The sequence below is a fragment of the Diadema setosum genome, chromosome 16, assembly GCF_964275005.1.
Source record: "Diadema setosum chromosome 16, eeDiaSeto1, whole genome shotgun sequence".
NCBI classification, from domain to species: domain Eukaryota; kingdom Metazoa; phylum Echinodermata; class Echinoidea; order Diadematoida; family Diadematidae; genus Diadema; species Diadema setosum.
In genome coordinates this window covers 779,642-792,762 of record NC_092700.1, presented here as the reverse complement: position 1 = coordinate 792,762, position 13,121 = coordinate 779,642, and the positions used below count along the sequence as shown (strand labels likewise).

Below are 13,121 nucleotides of genomic sequence, written 5' to 3'. Positions count from 1 at the left end.
GTTCGATTGTTATTGTGTCACTTAACATAAAATGTTTACCGTTGCCCGATCAGTCAATATAAAACAATGCCCGATCATTTCTATCATTGTTTTGACATTCTGCAGAAGTCGGACCCGTACAATGTGCTCATGGCTCTTTACCGTGACCTGAAACTGAATCGACCAATGGCTCAAAGACCTCAGGTCAGTTCCTGTCAAATGAGAGATAAAGAAGGAAAAGACGCTGAGAGTTTTCTGCATGCCATACTCCTGTAGTCGAGACGGTTATTTTGACATCACAGCATCAAATCAGCTATAAAAAAAACTTGCATTTCATACAAGGTTATGATTAAAGGGGTCGTATAGTTTTGGTTGAGACCTAATTTCAGGTTTCTAACATTTTTTGATGAGATATGAAAGAGCATGTAATTCCATGAGGAATTCAACGTTTATTTGATGAAAATTGGTTTTGAAATGGCTGAGATATCCAAAACAGAGCGATTCTAAGAATGTGTGGGACCCACCTTTTATTGCAATCGCTTTGTTTTTTTGGATGTTTCAGTCATTCCAAACCCGATTTCCGTCAAATAAACTTTGAATTCCTCTTAAAATGGTATGCTCTGTACTATTTTATAAGTGTTTTCTTGGTATCTCGCAAAAAGTTAAAAGCCCAATTCTCATCTCTACCAATACTGTACCATCCCTCTAAAGTTTCATCAATTGAAATATGACACTTAAACCTTCCGGAACTTGTATAGTCTATGGTCGATTTTGATGAGACTTTCACCATTTCGTCTGCATTTTCTCGAACTACGAAGATCTACTGTAATGCGATGGGAATTTGCACAGAAACGTCTAACGGACTTATTTCTCTTTGTGTACACTGGTACGAACTGTACGCACTATGCCCTATTCATATTTTTTTTAATTAATACAATATTCTGCGAAAAGAACATAAATCTAAGAAATAATTGAATTCAATTTAAGTGAATCTTATTCCCGACTTATGAAACGTTCTTTTCGTGGCCAGATTCTAGGCCTAACGGCTTCTCCTGGTGTTGGAAACGCGAAGAACCTGAAGGAAGCAGAAGAGCATATCATTAAGCTGTGTGCCAACCTGGACGCCATCATACCTCGAGAAACCAACGACGTGACTTTCGATGACCAAGGCGACGGTCCAAGACAAAGTGAGTAGGGTGCCCTCCAGAGCCCTTTACCCAAACTTTGTTATTGTTGCTGTTGTTGTGTTTGAGGCGCGTCATTCACTATTGAGTATTTGCGCCTTTGTTTTTGTGTCACTTATACTATAGCCTTTTGTCAAGGACCTCTCGCTGTATGATGGCTATAACGGGCGACTAGAGCGAAGCAAGCCCAGCCGAGCGCGACAGTAGGCTGTCCTCGCTTCTTTCGCCCACATTCTTTCACCAACGTATACAGTGAGAGGACCTTGGCAAAATTGCTATACCCGATAGTGATCGTAGTCTGAAATACTCGATATTCGTCACTTGTAAATCACTTTCTTCTGATCTTGTAGCATAGATTGGTAGATGCAGTAAACATTGTATAATATCAATTCATCAATATTGACCTCTAATTACGATTCGACAGTCTTCGGTAACAGAATTCAGTTCAATTTCATTCGGGTTTATCACGACATTCGTTCTCCCACCTAGAGTTCGAGTCTTTTCTAAAAGTGCGTCAATATAATCTTGAACACCTTGGACATTATGTCGAATGGAGTCAATGACGCAAAATAACGCCATTTCATGATAAAGTTAAAGCATGTAAATACGAGAGGCAATAGGCGATTCCTTGCCCGGCTAAATTAACGCGATGCTTGTCGTGTGAGAATATTGCAACATGAATATTTGCTTGTTGAAAATCCTTTATTCCTTAGAAAGATGAACTTAAATATTATGTTCAAGCGTCGTGCTGTATATGCAGAAAATAAATAGATACGAGTAGTATGTATGTATGTATGGCTTTGCTTCGCGAACGAAGATTTAAGGAAGTCCACGTCTGCTGCAGGCTCGAAAGTGACTGATGAGTCCGATGCGGGACAGGCAGGCACGGTTGCAGCGGTTGCACGGGGAAATCGGTTGGTTGGTGTTGGGTGTTGGGTTTTGGTTTTTTCCTCTGTTGTCTGTTTCTATTGAGATGGGACCTGCCATCATCCTCAAAGGCGGCTGTTGCTCGTCGGACAGTAAGGCGCCAAGATGTGCGATCAGAGATGATAGCAGTCCACCGTCGGCGATCGATGTTGCAGGTGCTCAAGGTTCTCTTCAAGCAGTCCTTGTACCTCTTCCTGGGTTCACGTCTGTCTCGGTGTTCAGAAGAGAGCTCACCGTACAGCATGACCTTCGGAGGGCGATGGTCTTCCATTCTCGAGACATGGCCAGCCCAGTGCAGTTGAGTTTTCATCAGTGTGGCTTTGGGGCTTGTAGTCTCTGCCAGCTCAAGAACTTTGATGTTGGTGACAAAGTCACTCCAGTGGATTTTAAGATGACGCGGAGGCATCGCTGGTGGAAGCGCTCAAGAAGGCGTAGGTGATGCCGGTAGAGGGTCCATGACTCAGAGCCGTACAGGAGAGTTGGTAAGGCAACGGCTCTGTACACGCTGATCTTTGTCTGCTTCTTCAGGTGGTTGTTTTTCCAGACTCTGTCGTACAGTCTACCAAAGGCCCTGCTTGCCTTAGCAAGTCTGTTGTCTATTTCTTTGTCGACTCTTGCGTTGGATGTGATGGTGCTGCCGAGGTAAGTAAATTGATCAACTGTGTTGAGTTCTGTTTGCCCTATGGTGATGTGGGGTAATCCTGTCGAGGAGCCGGCTGATGAAGAACCTCGATTTTCTCTAGGCTTACTTCAAGGCCAAATGCTTTAACAGTAAGTGCGAAGCAGGACGTTAAGCGCTGGAGAGCAGACTCTGAATGAGCAACAAGAGCGGCATCATCTGCGAAGAGTAGCTCACGGACGAGTAGCTCATGCGTCTTGGTGTGAGCTTGCAGACGTCTCAGATGAATAGACTGCCATCTGTGCGGTACCGGATGTAAACAGCATTTTCGTTATTGAACTCTTCCATGGCTTTTTTGAGCATCATATTGAAGAAGATGGTAGACAGGGTCGGTGCAAGAACGCAGCCTTGCTTTACACCGTTGTCATTTGGGAAGGGTTCGGAGAAATCACTGTTATATCTAACCCGGCCTTGCAGATTTTCATGCAGTTGGATAATCATATTGAGGAATTTCGGGGACAACCAAGGCGCTCCAGAATTTGCCAGAGTCCTTTCCTACTCATTGTGTCATAGGCTTTAGTTAGGTCAACAAAGGTATTGTAAAGTCCCTTGTTTTCTTCCTTGCACTTTTCCTGGAGCTGTCTGAGGGCAAAGACCATGTCAACAGTTCCTCTGTTTGCGCGAAAACCACACTTACGCGATTCTGGGAGAACACTTTCTGCGACACTAGGCGTTAGTCTATTGAGAGGAATTCGCGCAAGGATTTTGCCCGCGATGGAAACAGCGTGATTCCTCTGTAGTTGGTGCACTCTGATTTATCTCCTCTGTTTTTGTAAAGGGTGATGATAATTGCATCACGAAGATCTTGAGGTAGATGGCCTTGGTTCCAGCAAAGCGTGAAGAACTCGTGAAGCTTGGTATCCCTTGTAAAAAAAATAGCATGATTTGACTGTGAGGTATAACCATGGTCTTACATTGGATCCATCGTACGGTTAACTCATGGTTTAACCATAGTGCAATATAGTTTAATTATGGTCAAACCATGGTGCACTTGTGTTTAACCATAGTTTAACCATAAATAAACAATGGTTCACAATGGTTAAACCATGGTAACCACGGTGAAACCATAGGTTTAGCATGGGTTAACCATGGTAACCATGGTTTAAAGGTGGTAAATTGGAACGCACTTACCATGACATTACTGTGGTATTACCATGGTCACTACTGTGGTTCTACAATGCCAAAACCATGGTTAAGAAAAAGTAAAAGCATGGTTAAGGAAGTGTAAAACCATGGTTAGGAAATGGTGAAACTGTGGTTAGGAAAAGATGAAACCATGGCAAACTCATGGTTTAACCATAGTGCAATATGGTTTAATTATGGTCAAACCATGGTCACTACTGTGTTTCTACCGTGCCAAAACCATGGTTAAGAAAAGTGAAACCATGGTTAAGGAAGTGTAAAACCATGGTCAGGAAAAGGTGAAACTATGGTTAGGAAAAGATGAAACCATGATAAACTCATGGTTTAACCATAGTGCAGTACGGTTTATATTATGGTCAAACCATGGTGAACTAGTGTTTAACCATAGTTTAACCATAGTTAAACAATGGTGCACTATGGTTAAACCATGGTAACCACGATTAAACCATAGGTTTAGCATGGGTTAACCATGGTAACCATGGTTTAAAGGTGGTAAATTGGAACGCACTTACCATGACATTACTGTGGTATTACCATGGTCACTACTGTGTTTCTACCATGCCCAAACCATGGTTAAGAAAAAGTGAAACCATGGTTAAGGAAGTGTAAAACCATGGTTAGGAAAAGGTGAAACTATGGTTAGGAAAAGATGAAATCATGGTTTTACAGCTGCGAAATCACAGAATTACAACCCAAATCACGGTACAACCATGATCCATTGTATAGTAAACCCACTATTTAACCACAGTGCAATATCGTAGAAAAATATATTTTTTAACTATTTCACCAGTACTTTGAGAAACCATGGGGAAAATTGGTTGGAGAAATATATTTTCCACAATTGCTTTGCTATTTTATGGATAATGATCAATAAATAGCACAATAGAGTCTTCACATAAAGTGATGAAATAAAAATATTTTCAGTAAATTACATGAAGCAGAATAATAATTCTTACAATTCCTATACATATGTATTATGATACAGTATATTTGTAAACATGAATATGAACCTGGACTCTGAAACAGGAGAAAACCAATTCTCTATTATTTTCCTTTTAGCTATAGTCTTAAAAATATGTATTTAAAGACTGACTTCCATGTGTGTGTTGGTGGATGGGTGCAGATTGTGTTAATTGATTCACTGTTTAATAAAACAAGGTATATGTAGCAACGAGTAGGTTGATGCTCTTACCAACATTGACTCTCACACAGCCAAAGTTCTCCCAAAAACATATATCGAATACACTATGGCCAAATTGAGGAAACCAAAAAGTCCCAATATTTTTGGCCTAGTCACGTGTATTCCTCTGAACATGCAGAAGTCAAACACTGCCCAATTTGACGCACTTTTTCAGTCAAAACTGCTGACTGAAGTTGACTGTACTGTCATTAGCATTTAAAGGCACATGGACCCGGTGGTTTGCTGGAATGCGTACACTGGCGCACGGCACAAGTTTCCTTCATAGACCTATGCTATCGACTCCTCTTTATCGTTAGCGCTTACGCTTTGACCCATTTCCATGAGTCCGAAGAAGTCCAATCCACTGTAGTCAGTGGTCCGATGACAGTTTGGCTCATGATTCGGCTGATGATGACAGCTTTAATATTTTTTTCTCTGAAGTCATACAAAGAAGCATGCAACCTGGCACTCAAATTCTACGGGCTGTCTGACACGCAGAGAAGACAATGAAGGCAACATTACCTAGCAACACCTACGCGCTTTACTCTTGACAACTGCTCAATTTCGGCAGTCTTTGTATCAATGCTAATGGCGATCGGCACTCTCATCCAAAATCGCCGCAGCAACTACCGGGTCTAGGCACCTTTAAAATAAGAAAGTACACAAGGGTAGAAACAGTCAATTATGATTATACACGTGTACATCCAAAAGTTATTTGTCAGCAGCTGGGTGTGAGAAGTCAAAGTATCATACAAATATCACATTATTTCCAGTTACAAAACTGTAGGTTTATGTAAACAAATCAATGAAGACAATGTACTCTTACTTAGACCGGGGGCCCAGGAGGTTTATTCAACCGAAAAGCGGACAAGCAACTGACCTCATAGGAAGTTTACATGGACCCTGGACATCACAAAAATGCATTGCTGCCGGGTCTCATCGTTGGCCTTCCCGCCAAAATCACGCAATGTATGACGTCACTTCCGGTTGGCCCTTTTCCCAAATTTCTGAGACAGTTTGAGTGGAATGATCATTAGTAATGTCAGTTTCGGCTTCTAAGAGTGTCCTAGATATATTTTATTTGGTATCCAACTATTTTGGAGTATGTATTTACCATTTATTTGCCCATTTTTTATGAGGTGATGCTCCTGATGGTGAATATATTCATGGCAATCATTGTCGACGTCGCTGTTTTAGAGAAAATGACACCTAGATTTTGATCACTTTCGAGAAGATAGTTGTTAATACTCTCTATAAATATCTCAATCTTGTCTAACGGTTGTAAAAATCTATATCCAGCCCTTCTTGTGATTTGAGATAAGTCTAGTCTGTTCAAACATTAAAAAGTGTAGCCCTTCCACCATTTAGGGTAGCGCCCTCTGTGATCTGAACCTTTGCAACACAAAAAATAAACTTTGAAACAAAGCATTATTGCACACATGTTGGAGATTAATGTGCGTAATGCGCACAAAAAATTGTATATCTCCTCAGAATATTATAATGTTCTTCACTTAAAGCTTCTAGATAATTTATGGAAGAGAGTACAGGAACTAGGCAATATCTTATTCTTGTACATGGGCAAACAGTATTTGCATCATTACGACCAAGAGTCAAACTAAATTCGCAATATTTCGGGACACAACCTTCAGAATGTCTTCGTCATCACTGACGCTTCCATCACTCTCATCGCTTTCATCACTCTCATCGCTTTGCTCACTCCATGTCCCTTCGGATTCCTCATCGTCTCGGTTTGCATTATCTGAAGGACTGAACGATGAGCCTTCGAGAGATGAGGGGACTGCACTTCCTTGGTACCAGTCTGGCTCAAAGTGCTTCTGGGTAGATTTCCACCCATAGTCTACAAGACTGCGGTGCTGGCTCTCTTCCACATTCTGGCGACATACTGTGCTCTTCGGATGTGGTTTTCAAGTGTTGTGGCACAGAGAAGAAGAGAATTAGTAAATAGCAGATGATCTTATTCAGTCTTGCAAGGGGCAGTACCTATGTCATGTCCACTGCTCATTCGCTTGAAGACATTGTATAATATCTGGCATCATTTATGTCCGATGTTGCAAAGCCATACAGTGGGCAGATGAAGAATGTGGCAGCTCGAGTATCTACTTCCTCGTTTGAGAGAGACTGGAAAGATTTGATGTGTGTTGCACTATTTTCCATCTTTTGATAAGGTTTTACTTTCTCTTTCCTGGAGAAACGTGAAGTGAAATCGCAACCTGTCGGGGAGACCAATATGTGCATCGGTAATGTCAGGTTGCTTCTCTTCCAGAACTGCTGCAATTTTTGAGACATCAACTTACCTTTTGTTTTTGCCCGAACCAAAGTCTATAATTATTTTTCCTTCATCCGACCTGGCACAGTACAGCAAGATGATGAAGACGTCTGTGTCACTGGACCTAACGAAGATAATGCCCTCTTATTTGCATATTAGCTTCTACATGATGGCCTTGCAAGTGTCTCGGCATATCTGCTAACAGTTGGTCGTTGCTATTCCTCAGTTCTACACAGCTTGCGCCATGAGAAACAAACCACATTTTCTATCCAATACGACCTGTCCATACTGGGGCTTCCTCCATTCCTACATGATATATCTTGCAAACTGTTCCTTGACTGAAGAACTCTTGAGTAAATCCTTGCCTCTATAGCGCTGAACCTGATCTGTCCCAGTAATGAAGAATTCATTTGAAATAGAACATTGCAGGTTTCGATCAGGAACGTCTCTGGCTCCTTCAGCTGCGTGCACTCTGTGTACTGTTGTTTTAGATCTCTGCGTTTTCTGAGGCAAAGTTTAACATTTTGATTCTGGGAACTGACTTCAGGAACCTGGAACTGTCAGCTGCACATTCATCTTGAAACTCAGTCCGTCTTTTCTACCCTCGTTCAAGTGTTGTTAGGAGAAATTGCCTCGTTGTCTCACTGGCCACGTTCCTCGATGAGATATTGATGAGCTCAGAAGGACCATCATAGACAAAGGGGTTGTATGTGTTTTTGCCTTTTCCATCGCGGCCACATTCATATTGTGTGCCGAGTTCGGTCATATTCACCCTCAATGGTACCATTACAAAAAAAAAAAAAAAAAAAGAAGAATAATTATATGTTTGTCCATACTCTTATCTATTGGGATACCAAAAATAAATAATTTAGTACACTCTAAGATGATCATACAGACATGTTATTGATGATGCTTCTATGGAATCTGTCTCAAAATTTGGAGAAAATGGCCAAATGCCACAAAAAGAACATGTTGGTGTTTTTTTTTTTACGTTGCAAATTTGATTTGATCAAGATCAAGTGACCATATTTCCAGCATGCTGTTAAATACTTTGCAACGGTGCCATTGAGGGTGAATATGAACACGGCACACCATACAACTTCGCCGCAATTGAAAAGGCATTGCTCTCTAGATTTCTTGAATCATCAGATTAGGCGGTTAGATATGTTGCAACTATGTGATATCTGCCAACGAGAACAGCAGGGAAAGGTCTCAAGACGTAGAGGAAGACGCTGCACTGGGTGAACTTTGTGCGAAATACGAGAGCTTCTTCAAAGACAAGTGAGACAACGAGGCAATTTCTCCTAACAACACTCGAACGAGGGCAGAAAAGACGGACTGAGTTTCAAGATGAATGTGCAGCTGCCAGTTCCAGGTTTCTGAAACCAGTTCCCAGAATCAAAATGTTAAACTTTGTTTCAGAAAACGCAAAGAGGTCTAAAACAGCAGTAAAAAAGAGTACACGCAACTGAGGGAGCCAGAGACTTTTTCGGACGTATGCTAGCTGCTGCAGCTGAATCAAGTTATACAATCGATCTTAAGCACATTCTTAGCTACCCTCTCACTAAAGTACCTCTTTTGCTGGCCCATCAAGTAATGGGGACACCCCTGAATACTGAGAAAGCAGCTTTGACAAGGCTGCTTAAAGGGACTGTACAGTACTGGTTGAGGTGATAATTCAGGTTTATAACATTCCTAAGTGAGAAAATGAGGAACCTTTTATGAAAAATGAAAGACCATGTAATTTTAAAAAGGATTCAACTTTTATTTGATGAAAATTGGTTTTCAAATGGCTGAGATATCAAAAAAAAAGTGATAATAAAAGGCGACAGGCCACGACTTTTTATTAGGATCTCTTTGTTTCACCTTGTTTTTGGATATCTCGGCCATTTCAAACCCGAGTTTCATCAAGTAAACCTTTGATTCCCCTTTGGATTGCATGCTCTTTGCCATCTCACAGAGTGGTTTCTGAATCTCTCGCAAAATGTTAAAGGTCTCATACAGTTTTGGTTGAGACCTAACTTCAGGTTTTTAACATTTTTGGGTGAGATAATGAGAGTCCTCTTATGAAATATGAAAGAGCATGTAATTCCAAGAGGAATTCAACGTTTATTTGATGTAAATTGGTCATGAAATTACTGAGATACCTAAAACAGAGTAATACTAACAAATTGTGGGACCCACATATTATTATGATTGCTTTTTTACTTTGTTTTTGGATGTCTCAGCTATTCTAAAACCGATTTTCATCAAACAAACTTTCAGTTCATCTTAGAATGGCATGCTCTGTACTATTTCACTCAAAGTGATTTCTTGGTATCTCGCAAAAAGTTAAAAGCCAAATCCTCAGCTCCACCAATACTGTACCACCCTTTAAAAGTTAAATCCTCACCTCAACCAGAACTGTTTAGTCTCTTTAAACGGCAAAACGAAGAAACAAATTTTCCTGTGATCTCAGCAAGAATAATTGACGGAGGCATCATCATTCATGAGACAATTCTACAACACAGCAGTTCAACATACTTATAGCCAAGGGTCTCTTGAAGAGACTTTGCTCATGTCGCGGAGAGGAAATTCACTTGGTACTAGACAAAATATACCAATCCCCCTCCATCAAAGATCCTGAGGGAAACCTGCAATGTTCTACCTCACATGGGTCCTTCATTGCTGGGCCAGATCAGGTTCAGCGCCATAGAGGCAAGGGTTTACTCAAGAGTTCTTCATTCAAGGAACAGTTCGCATTTCGCAAGATATATCGGAATGGAGGAAGCCCCAGTATGGACAGGTTATTGGATAGAAAATGTGGTGTGTTTCTCATGGCACAAGCTGTGTAGAACTGAGGAATGCCAACAACCAACTGTAAGCAGATAAGCCGAGACACTAGCAAGGTCAGCATGAAGAAGCTAATATGCAAATAAGAGGGCATTATCTTCGTGAGGTCCAGTGACACAGACGTCTTCATCATGCTGTACTGTGCCAGGTCGGATGAAGGAAAAATAATTGTAGACTTTGGTTCGGGCAATAACAGAAGGTAAGTTGATGTCTCAAAAATTGCAGCAGTCCTCGAAGAGAGGCAACCTGACATTAGCGATGCACATATTGGTCTCTCTGACAGGTTGCGATTTCACTTCACGTTTTTGCAGGAAAGGGAAAGTAAAACCCTATCAAAAGATGGAAAAAAGTGCAACACACATCAAATCTTTTCAGTCTCTCTCAAACGAGGAAGTAGATACTCGAGCTGCCACATTCTTCATCTGCCCACTGTATGGCTTTGCAACATCGGACATAAATGATGCCAGATATTATACAATGTCTTCAAGCGAATGAGCAGTGGACATGACATAGGTACTGCCCCTTGCAAGACTGAATAAAATCATCTGCTATTTACTAATTCTCTTCCTCTCTGTGCCACAACACTTAAAAATCACATCCAAGAGCACAGTATGTCGCCAGAATGTGGAAGAGAGCCAGCACGGCAGTCTTGTAGACTATGGGTGGAAATCTACCCAGAAGCACTTTGAGCCAGACTGGTACCAAGGAAGTGTAGTCCCCGCATCTCTCGAAGGCTCATCGTTCAGTCCTTCAGATAATGCAAACCGAGACGATGAGGAATCCGAAGGGACATGGAGTGAGCAAAGCAATGAGAGTGATGGAAGCGTCAGTGATGACGAAGACATTCTGAAGGTTGTGTCCCGAAATATTGCGAATTTAGTTTGACTCTTGGTCATAATGATGCAAATACTATTTCCCCATGTACAAGATTTAGATATTGCCTAGTTCCTGTACTCTCTTCCATAAATTATCTAGAAGCTTTAAGTGAAGAACATCATAATACTATGACGAGATATACAATTTTTTGTGCGCATTATGTGTGCAATAATGCTTTTTTTCAAAGTTTAGTTTTTGTGTTGCAGAGGTTCGGACCACAGAGTGCGCTACCCTAAATGGTGGAAGAGTTATACTTTTTAATGTTTGAACGGACTAGACTTGTCTCAAATCACAAGAAGGGCTGGATATAGATTTTTACAACCGTTAGACAAGATTGAGATATTCATAGAGAGTATTAACAACTATCTTCTCGAAAGTGATCAAAATCTAGGTGTCATTTTCTCTAAAAGTGCGACGTCGACAATGATTGCCATGATTATATTCACCCTCAGGAGCATCACCACATAGAAAATGGGCAAATAGATGGTAAATAGGATCTACATACTCCAAAATAGTTGGATACCAAATAAAATGTATCTAGGATACTCTTAGATGCCGAAACTGACATCTTAATAATGATCCTTCAACTCAAACTGTCTCAAAAATTTGGGAAAAGGGCCAACCGGAAGTGACGTCATACATTGCGTGATTTTGGCGGGAAGGCCAACGATGAGACCCGGCAGCAATGCATTTTTGTGATGTCCAGGGTCCATGTAAACTTCCTATGAGATCAGTTGCTTGTCCGCTTTTCGGTTGAATAAACCTCCTGGGCCCCCGGTCTAACTGAACCTCAGTCAACAAATAAGACATAAGAATGCACATTTGCTCACTTTGCTGTTACGTTTGAAAAGTAACTTTTTATTGCTTCATGAGCAGCATCTTGACTGTAGGTATGGCTTATTGCCAGTCACATGATCTAAAACTATAACAATATCACCAGCAAAGATTTAGTTGGATAATTAAATACAGTGTACATACATTAGTGCATGTTTGATGTACATGATCATTTGTAGCTTTGTATAGATAATGCAAATTTGGACTTAAGTGACACCAGGAGCACTGGACAACAGAACAAAACAGCATCTAAAAAAAAAAAGAAATCTAGCAACCAACAGTCCTGACATGAGAGCATACATGCACACTTGACATGCTTTGAAAACTGTTCTTGTACTTCTACTGTCCAAGACTATTCAGCAGTAAGCTTTAGTGCAACTTCTGAATGAGGCTTCGCAGGAACTAGGTCTTGATATAGCTTGGTCAGTGTGCCCTTTGTCGTTGTGGAGCCTTGAGATGTCCTTCTTTTGCAACCGCGAGCCGTGAGAATATTCTTGGGGAAGATCACTCCTGCAACAAACTGAGAATTTATTCATTGCACTATTATTTTTGTAATAATAATAATAACATGTAGTAATTCTACTTCGAATACTTGACACACAAAATTCTTGCACAGAATAGCTACCATGCAAAAAACATAAGAAGAATGGGACTAGATTGATGTGGTACACCTAGTCATCATTTCATCACTCTGAAGTGCTGGAGAGATACTGTTTAAAATACAGTGTACTTTTACAATCATTTTAACCCCTCAGTGTCACATACAGGTGAAGCCATTACGTTCAACATTCCATATCATGCATTGTGCACAAATTGCCTAGAGTAATTTGATGTTTTTCAAAAGTTGATTACATTCTATTTTGAGCATGTTGCCAATATTTTAGGATGCCGCATAGCATGCTGCTGGTATTTGAGGATGTTGCACTAGAATTTAGGTATGTTGCAGCATAATGCTCAAATTCCTCATGAACCATACTAGTAATGGGTTGAAAAAAAGAAAGAAAGAAAGAAAGAAAGAAAGAAAGAAAGAAAGAAAGAGGAATATCTTACCCTTGATGACATGGACAAGCAGGAGAAAGTATGACATCAGTAGATGGACTTCTCTGCACCAGAATTCAGCCAGGAGGATGCCATACACGTATTGACGTAAATCAGCACTGAATGTACTTGTAACCATGAAAGGAGCTAGCTAGGGGACAG

The 13,121-nt window shown here is 40.8% G+C and overlaps 1 protein-coding gene across 1 annotated transcript in view; it reads left to right on the top strand.

The window, feature by feature from the left end:
• LOC140239453 (ATP-dependent RNA helicase DHX58-like) overlaps nt 1-13,121 on the top strand; it is a 206,247-nt gene that overhangs the window by 166,286 nt on the left and 26,840 nt on the right. Inside the window, exons 7-8 of the mRNA XM_072319289.1 lie at nt 106-183; nt 1,010-1,166. Of these exons, the coding sequence (XP_072175390.1) occupies nt 106-183; nt 1,010-1,166 (235 nt within the window). The remainder of the gene's footprint in view (nt 1-105; nt 184-1,009; nt 1,167-13,121) is intronic.